At 42.8% G+C, this 15,340-nt stretch overlaps 2 protein-coding genes across 10 annotated transcripts in view; both read right to left on the bottom strand.

The window, feature by feature from the left end:
* Positions 1-8,245, bottom strand: part of LOC310848031 (arf-GAP with SH3 domain, ANK repeat and PH domain-containing protein 1-like) — a 41,134-nt gene extending 32,889 nt beyond the window's left edge. For 2 of the 8 annotated variants that reach the window (XM_083746516.1, XM_083746517.1), the window contains exons 1-6: positions 7,149-7,481; positions 5,330-5,402; positions 1,996-2,141; positions 1,049-1,114; positions 629-678; positions 392-521 (exon numbers count right to left, since the gene is read on the bottom strand). In XM_083746516.1, the coding sequence (XP_083602642.1) occupies positions 392-521; positions 629-678; positions 1,049-1,114; positions 1,996-2,141; positions 5,330-5,402; positions 7,149-7,274 (591 nt within the window). In that variant the 5' untranslated portion in view covers positions 7,275-7,481. Of the gene's footprint in view, positions 1-391; positions 522-628; positions 679-1,048; positions 1,115-1,995; positions 2,142-5,329; positions 5,403-7,148; positions 7,503-7,901; positions 7,990-8,017 lie in introns of those variants that run through there. The other 6 variants (XR_014566136.1, XM_083746513.1, XM_083746515.1 and 3 more) reach the window with 6 other exon arrangements.
* Positions 8,246-8,388: 143 nt separating this feature from the next.
* Positions 8,389-15,340, bottom strand: part of LOC310848018 (fer-1-like protein 4) — a 55,935-nt gene continuing 48,983 nt past the window's right edge. For both annotated transcript variants that reach the window (XM_083746443.1, XM_083746442.1), the window contains exons 40-45: positions 15,072-15,157; positions 13,942-14,040; positions 13,335-13,576; positions 10,928-11,217; positions 10,209-10,309; positions 8,389-9,684 (exon numbers count right to left, since the gene is read on the bottom strand). In XM_083746443.1, coding sequence (XP_083602569.1) covers positions 9,504-9,684; positions 10,209-10,309; positions 10,928-11,217; positions 13,335-13,576; positions 13,942-14,040; positions 15,072-15,157 — 999 coding nt within the window. In that variant the 3' untranslated portion in view covers positions 8,389-9,503. The remainder of the gene's footprint in view (positions 9,685-10,208; positions 10,310-10,927; positions 11,218-13,334; positions 13,577-13,941; positions 14,041-15,071; positions 15,158-15,340) is intronic.

Here is a 15,340-nt window from a genome sequence, read left to right as displayed (position 1 = left end):
TTATTATTATTATTATTATTACAAGCACACATTTATTGTAGAGAAATGTCTTACACCCAGACTCAACTTCTGTTTGTACTGTAATATTTTTTTTCTAGGTTGGGCACAATATCATGTAGGACCCATTGTTTCATTCCATCAACAATGAAAGTAAAATCTTTAGCAGAGGAGAATTCCTTCTTAAAAAAATTATTGCATCTACTTGGCCTGCAAGTGCCCTGCTTATGGAGTTCAGAGATGCTTCCTTTTTCCTAGATGAAGTAATAGTTTGCAACTATTATTATTATTTACATAACAATTTAAATAATCTGATATGAGTATTTGTCCTATAAAGGGAAATAGACATGCAGGAAACGATAGGAAGAAGCACTTTTTCACCTGCCCCACTCACCTCACACATGTGTAACTGGAACATCCTTCGTTCCTTTTCCATCTCCTCAGCAATCTCCCCTCCTGCAACCTCTGTCCGCACCATCCCATACTGTTTTGCCAGCTCTCGTTTTTCCTTCTCTATCTTTGCACTGAAATTTAGAAAGAGACAGTATTTATTAATGGCTGTGTGCAGGTGAAACAATTCCAAGTACAGAAGTCCAAGAATCATTGACTTAAGAGGAAAAGGCCAACTTACAGTTTGCTCTCATAGTCTTTATATGCTTTCTCAAAAGGCTTTTTAAAGTCCTATCAAGAGACAAAGAAACTAAGACTTAATAAATCTAGTTGCTGTTTTATTTCTTCTTCCCTATTTCAGTCTTTTCAAGACTCCTCATATTTCATACAGATTGCTAAACTGTTATGCTGCCCTATATGGGGTGAAGAGAATCAAACCTTTATTTTCCCTGCCTGCTATTTTCATGCTTTTTATCGTGTATCTCAATACTTGATCCCACAGGATTAAAAAAATGGAAAGAGAGCCATTTGTGCCTCCTTGAAGTTCTTGGAGGAAAGGCAGAATGCAAATGTAAAAATGAATGAATGAATGAACAAAAATCTAAGCAATCTCACCGTAATAACAGGACAGAAACACATTTTTCAGCATCTATTTACTCACCCCTTTAAAGTCTCCCTTTATCAGTGAGTCCAGGGAAAAGTGAATGTTGTGATACAGGCTCAGCAACTACAAAAAGAGACAGTTCAATATGTAGCTATCACCAATGGCTTCTTTATATTGAGTGCTCTCCAGCAATAGATGATAATCTCAGGCATCATTTTCATTTAGAGAATACAATACTGCAGATTTAGGGCTTTGTTTGCTTGTAACAACCTAAATAAAAACATACAGATCCAACTGGCACTATAGGAATGCAAAAACAAGTGCAACAAGCAAGCAATCTCAATCTTTTGAGTATTACCCCAAACTCCTAAAGCATATCTGTAGTCAAATCCAAAACTTTACAGATCTCCTCAGAGGCAATGTCTTTTTTCAGAGATGCCAAACCAATTTCAGTGGAGTAAAACCAGAAGGCCTTTTGTATGAGAGGCATTAACACCAAATAGCCTAGTCTATTTGATATAGCAAAACACCAGTAATATGTGGCTTATAATGCCACCTAGTCCAGACACCTGCTGGAATCTGCTGGATCAGCCCAGTGGCCCATTTCTCACAGGGGACGTCATGGAGGTCCTTGAGCATTTTGTGCTTTAGAAATGTGCGTTGTATTTATGATTTTTATTGAAAGCCCCCTTTGGAGATCCAAGTTTTAATTGAAAGGTGGGGAAGGAAACGTTTAAAATAAAGTAGAACAAATAAAACCAAAAATAATTGCATTATTGCTTTAGCTTGTCAAAAAGGAATGGGAAAGGAGGGAATCAAACTGTAGGCCTATTTGCAAGCCCTAATTTCAGTAAGTAAAGGCAAGGTAGCCTTTTGAGATTCTCCCATGGCCTTTGCTCTTCTCCTTAGGGCTCGGAAGGGAAGACTGACACCATTGACCATGCCCCTGTCATCATGCTTCTGTTTTTCAGACAAATCTGTGGGTGCGGAGAACAGTTTCATACCAGGCTCTTGACAGCATCTAGCAGCTCCCGTGAGAATGAAGCAAAGGTGATGAAGGCTTCAGCTAGCTTCTCATCACTGTTGTTGTGATAGTTCCCTGAAAACCTCTCCTGGGTAATAATGTGAGCTTCTAAGTGGTTAATGAGATCTGCAGAAGCAAAATTTGTTTGAACATTTATGTACGACTTTCTGAAACAAACAAAAAGATTCCCTGAAATGATAAAACAGTGAGCTAGCTACCTGTTTGACTGAATTAGCAATGAAAGCCCTGACACATGTTGATTCAGGAGTAAGTCAAGTGGGCATCCTTTGTTAAGTTGCTTTCTTGCTAATCAATAAATTATGGAGTGATATTTTCTTAATGGCAGCTATTAACTACAATTTGTTCATACATGGCAAAAGAAAGGTACAATTTGGGCAGAGTCAAATGGAGGAAAGGGGCAGATGGAGAGAGCTGCTAATATGATGAAGGATTTTGACATTGTACAGCTGCTGCCTTTGGGAACCCGACCCAGCTGCAGGACCAGCAATTCTGCAACCGGTTTTTAGGAATCCATTTGTTTCCAAGGAACTCTACTTGTATTATTTTAAAGAGCTGTTGTAAAGATGACACCCCTGGATTTCACATTGCTCAGGGAAGTGAGGAACATGGGGAACTACTGATACAGTGGTACCTCGGTTTAAGAACAGTCCGGTTTAAGAACAATTTGGTTTACAAACTCCACAAAACCGGAAATAGTGTTCTGGTTTGCAAACTTTACCTCAGTCTAAGAACAGAATCCGAACGGTGGAAGGGCACTGGTGACGGGAGGCCTCATTAGGGAAAGTGCGCCTCGGTTTTAGAACGGTTTCAGTTTAAGAATGGACTTCCGGAACGGATTAAGTTCGTAAACCGAGGTACCACTGTACAGAATTCTGATCATTGGTCTGTCTTGCCTATGCTGCCTGGCAGTGACTTTCCAGAGTTCCAGACAAGAGTCTTTTCTAACTCCATCTGGAAAAACCAGGAGCTCTGCCTGGGACCTTCCACATGCAAGGAATGTGCTCTACCATTGTTGCCAAATTATAAAGATTTGGTTATCATTTTAATGTGTTATCACACATTTTAAAATATAGGGTAATGGTTCCCTGCATGGAGTATCCTAAGCACAATATGACTTGTTGTAAGTAAAGTTTTTGAGTGTGCACACATCAATAATAATGATGATGATGATGATGATGTTGCACTCCACCCCAACCTCCAAGCGGTGCTTACTCAGGGTTCTGTTTCCTTGGAATGAGGGACAGCACTGTCTGTAGTGTCTTTAGGATATATGGTTTAGTAACCTGAGCCTAAAATGAGGGGGTTCACAGCATAGATGTCAAGTGTCCCTTATTTGAAGGGACAGTCCCTTATTCCAGCGCCATGTCCCGCTGCTGTCCCTTATTGATGGATGTCCCTTAAATGATGTCCCTTAAATTTCAAAGGAAGCAGCTCCTCTCCCTCCCTCCCTGCCGGCCAGGGAGGAGGGAGGCTCCAACTGTGTTGCTTGGCTGTGTTGCTCACCCAATAAGAAGTCTAAGAACGACTGGGGGGTGGAGCTTGCATGCCTTGTGTGTGGCTGGTTAATGCAAGCTGAGGGGTTTTTTGAATGCTGGACACCATTTTGTTGCACGTGCTGCTGCAAACTTAGCAGTGCAAAGCCAGGCCGGGGAGCCATCTTAAGTTGAGGCTGCATAGGCCTTGTGGTGCATGTGATTCAGATTCTATTCAGTTGAACCTCTGGTTACAAAGTTGGTTAGACAGTGTTCGCGAAGCTACCAGCATGAGTTTGACCAGACTGCAGGAGGACAGGAAGAATGGAGTGCCTGGAACAGGTGAGGCTGCAGGTCCCTTATTTTGGCTGCTGGTCCCTTATTTTCAAATCTGTAAGTTGACAGCTATGGTTCACAGCATTAAAACTTCAAAAGATCTTGCTTCTCCCATAGCCACAGCCGTGGTTTCTAGCAGAAATCTAGCATGGCTCTCCCTCTCCAGCTTCTGCCTGCAGACTGCTTTCCTCTCTCTCACACAAGTGCCCTGGCTTTTGTATTCCAACTACCAATTAAGTGAGGGAGGGGGCCCACCCATTTGTTCTCTGGCACAGAGCAACTTGATCCTTATGGCCATTAACGCACACAGAAAAAAACCCTTGCCTGACTAGTTCAACAATGAGATCCTCCAAGATATTTTAACCCTTGCTGGTTCCATGACCCCAGGAATTAGAAGGGACTCAGGCATCATGCAGATTAACCCCCCACAACTCACAACAATATTATTAATGCAGTATGCCATTTAATTGCCCAAGTGGCTTGCAAGTTGTTTACAAAATCAATTGCAAAAATATTAGCACACATATCTAAAATACTGTTATAAGTTTGAGGTGTTAAGGTATATGCCAGACTCCTCTAATCTCTGGATCCAGCAAGTGTTAGAATTTAATCAAGGCTTTTAATTCTTGGAATAGTCAGGCTAGCCACCTGGTGAGGTGATAACCTGGATGACAGGTCATGAAAAGGGAATAAGGGGCTAGGCACAAGATGGCAAATGGGTGGAGCCCCCTCCCTCAACAAATGAAGTCAGAGTTTAGAGTGGAGAGTTGGAGCAGTAATGTGACCCAGAATCAAAGCAGTGCAGAGAGAGAGAGTGAGTTATGCCAAATCTCTGCTTGAATCCAAGGTTGCAGCTATGGGAGAAACAAGACCGTTTTGGGGTGTTGATGCTGTGAAACCCGCCCCCCATCATAGGCTTAGGTATATATGGGTAAATAAACCATATATCATACAAGCACAACACCACAGTCTCCACTGTGACTCATTCCAAAAGGAAACACGAACCTCGAGTAAGCGCCTGGAATCTCACAAAACTAGGAGATTGGGATGGCATGCAACAATGCAATTTAAAAAATCCATTAAAACAACACAATAATTAAAAGAACAAATTAGAACTATTAAAACAGGAGGCTCCGGTCAGGAGATTAGGGAATGCTTGTTTAAACAGGTATGTCTATGCATAAAAGCAAGATGTGTCTTTCAAGATCTCATCCTATCAACTACATCTATGATTGCCAAATTCTTCCCTATACATACTTGCCAAAGAGCAATTATTACCATTCAATTAATTTAACAGGATTTAATAGGACTAGTAGACATGTATAATATTGCATTGTAAGACTCTGAGAGGCATCGTCTTCCTATAAGAATTGATAAGTGGACACTGGTAAAATTAGCCCTTCTAAGCAACCCTTAAAGGTACAGGAAAATTCTCAGGGCCTCTGGGTTGGGCAGCCCATACCACATCCCCAATGACAGTCTGACCTTGTCCAGTTGTGTGCTCTGCTTTCACTGCTTTCCTCATTTTTTGCAGAACGATTCGATCAGAATCTAAAGCCTAAAGGCATTAAAGAAAAAAAGAAAAAGACAAGCTGCTCTCCCAAAGCAAAACAAAGTTTATAAATATGCAAAAAATATTATACATGATAAGGTTATATTTTTCTAGGTGCAAAACATAATTCAAGTTGCCCCAAGGGCTACTGGGATAAACAAACCAGTAAATGACCACTCTCCTCTATTTGGAAAATCAAATCATGTTGGTCTTCTATATCACGTCCAGCTGTATACCCCCCCCCCATTGTTTTGAGGAGGAACTCTGAATAACTCAAAAGCTTTGTGCCCCTCACCCTCATTACTTAACATTCTAAAGTTGCTCTCTTGAAGTTGTGGATGTTGCTTTCGATATTCCTGCCTCTCGTGCACACTGAGTTCATGCAACATTTCCGTTTCCTGATGTGCAAGCTTTTCTTTTCAGCCCTCAAACTATTCATATTTCCAAATGGTTTCCTGTTTCCAGCTTTTCATTTTATCTTAACATACTGCCCTAAGGCTCTTTTACTGTTTTGCGGGTTCTGCTAAACTGCATTATGCAAAGCTTGATCAGGCATCCTGGCCTTTGGATTTCGCTTCACAAATGAGTCCAACATTTGGAAACTGAAGGGCAGATATGCAACGAATTTCATAAGAGGAAATGAGAAGGTGAGAAGGGCAGAAGTGGTTTCAAGTTAGTCAGAGGACAGTTTGGTGGTGGCTCCCACACTCCTACACAGATAGCTGTGAGATATAATTGCATTTTGAAAGGGTGCCCTATAGGAACATAGGAAACCAGGTCAACGTTGTCTATATTGACTGGCAGGCAGCTCTCCAGGTTTTCAGACATGGGACTGCTTTGAGAGGCTGAGATCTGAAACTTGGACATTTTGCATGCTCTACCGCTGAGCCACAGCCCTTCCCTTATAGATGGTAAGAACAATGTGGTTTAGTTAGTATCAGAGCAAAGCAAACAGATAGATCACATGGACAACAGTGCAATTTATTTATTTCTTTTAACACCAACAGTGCAATCCTATGCATGCTTTCTTGCCCCATTTTAGCCCTAGGTATACAATTGCCTTGCTTGCCAGTCTTCTAACAAATGCAAAGTTGCTGAGGGCAAGGACTTAAGCCACCAAGCCACTGAATAGGGATGAGAATAATTCTGAAGGCAATTTTATGTCCTAGGTCACTGTGACAAAGGGGCAAGTCAGCATGTCTTAGGATGTGCTTTCTCCTAGGTGACTTTGGTACCCATGGAAGGGGCCTTCCTTTGGGTTCCTTCTGTCAGTGAGGAGAAATCTGACAAGATATCAAGTAGAGGCTCTTGCCTGCAACATAGCTATGGAATCTGTTCCCCCAGATCTGGTCCTTCGGTCATTAGAAGGCAAGTGAATACTGCCTGTTTAGAAGAAGTGGATTCTGTTAATTTCATTGGCTGGATGGGCAGTTTTGTATTGAATAAAAGTTCCCCTGAAGCTTGTGCTATTTGGTTTTTCAAGCTCATTTATGGGAATTGGTTGTTCTCTCTTAATCTCTATGGACATTGTGCAAGCTGTTTTTAGCTTCCTCTTTTGAAGGAAATGTGGGGGTACAAATCCTTAAATAAATAAAAATAACTGCACCCATCTTCGCTCCTCAGTTTGTCTATTTCCCTGCACAGAGTGAGGAACACCCAGCAGCAAATTCTCCTCATGGGATCCCAAGATCTTCCCCTCCGCTTTGGCTTTTGCCCAGTCGCCACCACCTCCTTCCTTGAACCCTCTCTTACCTCCTCTAGGCTGTAAACGGTGTTCCTGCATTTGCCCATGTGGCTGGAAAAGGAGGAGGTGGTGGGAGAGCTGAGATCCTCTTGGGTCTGGGAGATAAAGTCCTGAACAGAGATAAACTCAGGCATCCTGCTTCCTTAACGTCTCGTTGCAGATCAGATCCAGAGAAGCAGCAGCCTCAGACTGCCAGGCCACAGAAAAAGGGGAACTCAGGATTGAGAGGAAGCAGCTAAGGGTAGCTGAGAAGGCCACAAACACCAGAAAGGCAGAGCGATGGCCGCTGTCCCTCCATGTCCACAAGTTGCAAAGAGCTGGCCTCTTGCCGCTGCTTCCCTGCCCCCAAACACACTCAGAGTTTGTTAAATACTGTTTAACATGGGAGCCGACTGCTAGGGGCTGGGGTCCCTTTAGCCTCCCCAATAAAATATTTGAGGGGACTCCCACCCAAAAAAGTTGATTCAAATGGTGTGTGTGTGCCATGTCTAGTGATTGATTATGTGGGGTGGGGCTTACCTGCCCCTCCCCCCAATATTTTATTCAAGTTGGCACCCCTGACTGTTTCTGAATCCTCACTGAAACCTAGTAATTCTCTCTCTCTCTCTCTCTCTTTCTCTCTCTTGGAGTAGGGTTATTCATTATGTTTACTACTTGAACAGCTACATTCTGTTTAAACCATCCAGTCCTACTTCAAATATAAAGAATCAAAATATGGGGGAGCAGGAGAGGCCTTGAAATCACCCATCAACACTTAGTACCTGAATAGTACAGACCAGGTTACCTGGTCACAATTTTCTCCACTATAGTGAGGTGTATTGCATTTCTAGTCGGCTGCTTAACCCTTGAGTTGCTTTTTAAGCTTAAAACTGCTCACCCTCAGTTGCTTCTTCACCTGCAGGGGAGATAAACACACACACACACACACACACACACAGAGAGAGAGAGAGAGAGAGAGAGAGAGAGAGAGAGAGAAGATACGGGAACCCCAGAGCTTCATCAGAGTTTTACCGGTAATTCAAAATTGTTAGAGGGCACAAGGTCACAGAAGGCTAATCTACTTTTTCAAGAGCACAATTAGGTTGTTGGACTGACACAGTGTCCCCCCGCCCCCCGCACAATTGCCCCAGCAGAGCAGATCTGCATTTGGAAATTTGCCTCTATGTGTGAATCACTCTGGTTGTATATAAAAAAAAAATCTGTAGAAATATGCATTTCTGGGGAAAAAACACCACCCTGTAATTTGCAAAAGTGGCAGTGTTATTTATTTTTAAAGTGCATGTAATCTTTAAAGAACAGCAAAAATCATGTTATATCAATGACGCTATTTCACAGGGTAAAAAGACACAAGCAGCATTTCATCTAATACAGGCAATATGGCGGCGGGGCATTACCTTTGTCCAAGACAGTTTTCTGTTGCCAAGACAACACATTTTCTTTGCTCCAAAAGTGCAGTATCTTGCTGGGAAAATCAAATCGTTTTGCTAGATAATGCTGAATAGTTTTTCACACCATGAGGTTGCACAAATGTCAGAGGCACCTTTTAGGCAGCGCTTGCAATGTTTAGGAGTAACATAACCCTACTCCTTATCCCTCCAATCTGTGATTCATATATTTACAAATATCATTTGATGGATGAACTTGTGATCTAGTTGCCCTGCTCTACTAACAAAAATGGAAAACAGCACAGCTGTCTCCCACTTCCAAACATGATGGCATGTATACTGCTTATTGCACTAGAGTGTAGGGATGGATGAGAAATGTGATCCGCATTTTAATGCAAATTTAGCAAATCCACATTTCTCAAACCAATACATTAAGGAATGGGGAACTGCCAACCCACAGACCAACTGAGAACCACTAGGGGTATCAATTGGACCTGCCAGGCGATTCCTAGCAAACCACACCCACATACCAGACTCACATGATATGGAGACACAGACAGCAGTGGCATAAAACTATAAATTCCTTTCCATTTTGCTAGGTTTCCATGCTTCTATATTTATTGCTATAGGTGGCCTCTTCTTATTTTCTTCTTAAGTGGCAGTTGATTGCTTTAGCTATAAAGAGTTGCAGGGTCATAGAACAAGCATACCATCTTAAGAGCTAATGAAAGGCAAAGCGTTTAATGAATAATTCCAAAGGCTCTTCAGAGATCATTGTCATCACATCACAGATGTGAGCAGGATGCCTGACTGCCTAAATATGGGCAGTCTCTTCCCTTACTCTGACAGTTGCATTTTCAAAGTGCTCCAGGCACAATCAGCCAGCTGCACATGCTCCTTAATGTCTTTGGCACAGAAGTCACTGTTATCTTCCTTTGTCAAGTCCCAACTTGGGGAAGAGGACAGAAAGCACTGTCTTTAGCCGTTTATTATCTTCTCGCTGATGTATCCCGGCATTGTGTAGAGTATGAGAACCAAGAATATGGTCAAAATTGCAATAATAAGTAGTGCAATTATGTACTTCTTGTACCGCTTCCAAATGAAGAAGACAAACGTCTTCATGGGATTCACAAACCAGTTGAAGGATGTTTTCGGGCGGCTGGGGAGAAAAGAAAGGGCAAGATTCGGTGCAGGTTTGGACAAGGGTGTAGCAACAAAGTTAATGTTGGTAGCATATACCGTAGCTATCTCCACCCCCCAGCTGATAATAGGTCAATGCTCACAGTGAAGACAAGTCAACCTATACTTGAATGCCTGGAAATCCAAAGGTCATTTTGCATTTAATCAGCTTTCCCGTTAAATAGTGCGTTCTAACAATATTAATGTATTCCCTTTCATTCACAACAGTACAAAGCAGGAGTGGGGAACCTGTGGCCCTCCAGATGCTGCTGGACTACAACTCCCATCATCCCTGGCTGATGGCCATGACAGCTGGACTGACGGGGGTTGGAGTCCACAGATTCCCCTATCCCTAGTATAGAGCAGGGGCTTCCCATAGGTTTGAATGCTTCCCATAGGCACCTGACCACCATATAACAGGATGCTGCATTAGACGGACCACGGCCTGAACCAGCCTGGTCTTCTCATTTACAAAGTCATTTATAGAAATCTTTAGATACTTACTTGGGTTTCTCTAAGGGTTCAGGCTCTTTCCGTGCCCGACCAACTGGGGCATTCTCAGCCTCCTCTACAGTCAGTAGCTGGAATTCGGCTTCCACTTTTCCCTGGAGAGAAGAACACTGTGAGCAAAATGTCTGACATACTGCAAGAGTCTGCTGTGCTTCAGAGACTCTCACCCACTTGCTGCCAATGGTGGAGATCCTGCCAGCGGCAGTTCTGCCTTACACAGAGTGGAGCGGGGGTTCTGGGCCAGCAGAGTGACGTTGGCATCGCTCTGCAGGTGGAGGCCAGTGGAGCTCAGCAGGACTTGACGGAAGGGGAGTCCCACTCAGCTCGGGCCGCACCCAGTGGGTGTGGATTGCACCCTCAATGTACTACAGTGGTACCTCTGGTTACATACTTAATTGATTCCAGAGGTCCATTCTTAACCTGAAACTGTTCTTAATCTGAGGTACCACTTTAGCTAATGGGGCCTCCCTCTGCTGCTGCGCCACCACCGTGCGATTTCTGTTCTCATCCTGAAGCAAAGTTCTTAACCCGAGGTACTATTTCTGGGTTAGCGGAGTCTGTAACCTGAAGCGTATGTAACCTGAAGCGTATGTAACCTGAGGTACCACTGTATTTGATTTGTGTTGTATGCTGCCTAGAGAAACGGCTTAACAGATAGCTAATAAATGTAAATAATTATAAAAATAAGTGCATCTTCAGTGAAGTTCTCTTACTGTAAGGATGAAGATATTTCCACTAGGATCTGAAAACTCAACGTCTTCTGGTTTTACAGAGCTCCTCCACTTCTTCTTCTTCTTCTTTTTCTTCTTCTGCTTAGCCTCCCTCTCTTCCCTTTCAATGTCTTCCTGGCCCTTGAGTTTGATGAATGGCCACCAGCCTCTCATTCGTTTGTTTCGGAAGATAGAGAAGCGGGGCATGGCCTTCTCCTTGGCCATCTTGATGGTGCACTGCTCTGAACTCTTGGCGGCTCTCACCATATCGTTCAGCTTCAACTCAATGGCTCCTTGAAACACAACAAAGTTGGGATAACATCATATACTGGCCACTTATAATGGGAGATTTGACAATTTCCCCCCAGATGGCTAGGAAACACAGCATTTCCATCCATAGGGAATTGCAGGAATTTTGCTTGCAGTTATTGGGCTACGATATGATTTACAGAATGCAGCCACTACATTTTTGTAGAGATCACAGCATTAGACTGGAGCAAATAGTCCCCTGGTTCAAAACAGGAACTTCCATCATAATAGAAGTAGGTAGAAAATGCACAGCTAAAAGGTGCTTACAGTAGGGTTACCAGGACACCCCAAAAGTTGTTGAGCTTTTGGTCTTTTGATTGACTTGCCTAACATCCAGGACAAGGCACCTTTCAGAAACACCCACTGGACGTCAATTCCGCCTTTAAAATCCCAGTAAGGTATGGCAGCCCTAGCTTACAGGGTAGGGAAGCCTGAGATCATTGTCAACCTGACTGGGTAGGAAAAGTATTTGCAAACCCAAATACAGCAGTTTGTCTTACACAAGTCAGCATAGCTGGATCAGGGGGAAATTAAGGACCATCTGGCAAGGAATGAGCAAACAAAACTGAGCAGTATTCAGGGAACAGCAAGGCAAAGGAAACAAAGAGTCAGAAAACAGATTCAAGGCATAGCCCAGGAACGACTGACCAACTAATCAGCAGCCTCTTCCACTTCCTTTTATAATAGCTACTAGGAGGCTGGAAGGCACAAAAGTAGGGAAGCTCAAGTAAGCCTGCATTCCAAGGCAGGGTGGGGCACAGGAACTCTTCCTCAGCAACCAAGACATTTTACTTCTGGAGACAGAGAGCACGATGGTGCTGCCCCACAACTCCACATAAGAAAGCCAGCCAGACTAGCAACTGAATGCAAGAAGCTTGGTGGTTCGTGGGGCACCACAACAATGCTGGTGCCCCTTGCAACAGGGTGCCACAGAAATTTGAGAGCCCCAAGTCCACCACTGCAAAATGCACCCACTAAATCACCCCCTGGTGTATTTGTACACCACACAACATTACATTAAAAGGGGAGGGGTGAAGGAACACAATCGCCTAAGCAGAAAGATACCTGGGAAAATCTTAAATGATCCTATCAGGTCACAACAGAGGCATCAAGAAAAAAACTACACGATATCCTCCACGTGCTTCTTTCCTTCCATCTCAAGCTTTGTGATGTTCTTTGCCATCACAGCTATTCCAGAACGTTACATCTTCATTGGTTAAAAACATTCTTCTTCAACCTAAATTTGTCTTTAGCGTGCAATTTCTTACCACTAGGATGTTGTAAATCCCCATATTACATGAGGAAACAGTAGGATGTACAGAAAGAGGAAATATGCAAAAAGATGGCATAGTAGGAAATACAGCTGAGATCTCTTTGTTGCTGTCCAATTTCGTGCATTCAGTGTAAGTGATATCTGGGCAACAAACCATGTTCAGAATTTGCAACTTCACCCCAACAAAATCAGAATGAAGTTCAAAAATGTGCAGTACCTTGGTCAACCACTAGATGGTGGTGCCTATTAGTTTCCCCTTTTTAGAGCTTGTTCTTGCCCCAGTGTATTTACAAAATTTCATCCATTATCCCATATTGTTTTAATTCAATTCCATGCAATTTAATCAACAGGAACTGAAACCAAAACAAAACAATATGGAGTCATAAATGAAAGGCTTTGAGTGGTGTTTTACCATTTGTTTGCTTGCAGCAGACAAGCTTTTAATAGCTGTACTGAGAATTTAGACACAAATGGGCTAGATTACTTTTACTGAATATAAATTATTTGTATATGAAGGTGAAAAACAGATGGACTATAGAAAGATGTGCTTGCCAAGCACATGCACTCTCCTTTTCCTATCCCTGGAAGCCTCCTCAATTCAGAATAGCCGTTTTAGGAAATTGCACTGCTAAAAAAGCCTCTAAATGGATGAGTTTGATGCAGGCAGGGAAGGAGGAGTAGAAAGAAAAGGAGAGTTTCAGAAGCTTTGTAGGGCCAGTTTTTAACTTCCCTGCAATATATTTGTTGCACACCCTTCTGGAAACAAGAAGAAGAAAAACATTTATATATGCCCCAAACCTTTAAAAGGCACAGTGAGCATTAAAATACCTAGAAAGTCATTTGCTGCAATCCTATCATAGTCCCAGACCTGAAGGACCAGGACAGCTGGCTCCCGAAATTCCGATTCCTCCAGAGAGAAGATGGAATCTTTCTTCTTGTAAGTTATCTCTTTTTCTGTTGGGAGGTAGTCAAAGCGAAACACAAATCTCCAGTTGAAGTTGCCTTCCCCAGTCAAAGAGTTAAAGTGAACATCTGTCTCTTGCTTGTCCTTCTCCAGTCCTTTGATCCAACTGCAGAAGAACCTTTATTAGAATCTAGCAATAATTTAGCATCAGTTCCTGGCCCCACCTCACAAAAGGCACAAAACCCATAATTTAGGGAGTACGTGTGGGAGAAGGGGGAGGGGGTCCCATTGTGCAGGTGAAAATGGGACAGTTACGTAGCACTACATTGGATACAACCCAATATTACTTATTCATCAAAAGTTTTAACTCCTGCTAAACTAGCAACCGACTGTATTGAAACCAGAACAGTTGGCTGCTTATTCCATCAGAAAAATCCTCATGTTTCTAAAGAAATGATAAGCTATACTTATCATTTCTTTATCATTTCGGACTTATCATTTCGGACTATCTGAATCTATTGGTGAAAGCACCTTTTCACATAGATGTCACTGGAGATTTCTCCTGTTATTGGATTGACGTCGTCAAGGACCACATCGTCCGTGTTCCAGATAATGACACGCAGCTCATAGCTAGAAAGAATGAGAAAATGCAAAGTTCTGTTCAAAACTTATTTTCTGCATCTGTAAATTCTGGACAAAACTTTCCACAAAGAAGGAAGAGTACCCTTTACCAATATGAGGGGCCAGACTACCCAGTATGTGAACCACAACAGAAGCATGCCAAATGATTGTAGGGTAGACAGGGTGCAACTGAGTAATTTTAGTCCTTAGACCAGGGGTAGGGAACTGCATCAGGAAGGCAGGCCAGATCCTTCTCTCTTCCACCCCCTGTGGGCCAGCTTGTAATGACATCAGGTGGGTGAAACCTATCAATGCTCAAAAGAGGTTGCTGTAACCATCAGTCAGTTGACAGTTACAATAAGCTTTTTTCTTGCAGCAGGTTTAGTGTCAATGAGCTGGGTTTGTGGCTTCAGAGAGGCTCCCTGCAACTTCCAATCAGCTGATCGCTAGATAAAGTGTGAAGTTTCTGCAGCAGAGGAAATGCTTTCAAAGCCAGGTAATTTTCCCTTCTGCAGAGAAAGGGTGCGTGCAGAAATACTCCATTTTGAGTCCAAGCTGTTCCTCCCTTTTTGCTGCACTAGCTGTAACACCCACTGCCATCCAAGAGCATCAGGTCACCTGCCCAAACAAAGGCCTTGTCAGCTGACTTTGAGTTGGTGGTGGTGCAGCTCCTTGGTGGAAATGCACCCAAGTGCCACTAATGCCACCAATGCCAGCTGACAGTGTGTTTGTAGGAGGGAAGGTTATTGTGTTGTTTTGGCTTTCTTCTAACTATTTCTTTGTGCTTTCCTTCTGTATTTTTGTTAAAACAGAAGAGACTCCTCCTCTTTAAGGGGATACCATTTGCATAGTGGCAGCCATTCACATAGCAATTCCTATACATTATTAGCACAGGCACCAGCAGGTCAGGTGCCTGTTGCAGATGTTTTTCTGCAATAGTTCCTACCAGGCGGCACACAATGTAAGAAAACGTTTTATAAAAGGCAAAGCAACACATAGTTTAGGAATTGGTTCTCTTCCAGTTCACAGAGGGCCTTTACCTGATTGGGAGTCGTGGTTTGATGTTGACAGGAGGTGGTGCAGGGACATCGTTTGGAAACATATCGATCCACATGTGGAGAGCACCCTGGGAGAAAACAAGGGGTTTGTTTCTGAGATTCAAGAGCAGTTGAATCTATCTAATGAAGGGAGAGGGAAACGTCCAGAATGGTGCTAACAAGTATTTATGAAATATTGCAGACATATTTTGAAACTCAGTGAAATGATTTTTATTCAACCTCAATGTTCAGGAGCTAATTTTCTTTTTGTT

The sequence above is a fragment of the Podarcis gaigeae genome (genome assembly GCF_964106915.1).
Source record: "Podarcis gaigeae genome assembly, chromosome: 6".
Classification (NCBI taxonomy): domain Eukaryota; kingdom Metazoa; phylum Chordata; class Lepidosauria; order Squamata; family Lacertidae; genus Podarcis; species Podarcis gaigeae.
The sequence above is the reverse complement of the archived record's forward strand: the minus strand, read 5'-3'. Positions and strand labels throughout refer to the sequence as shown.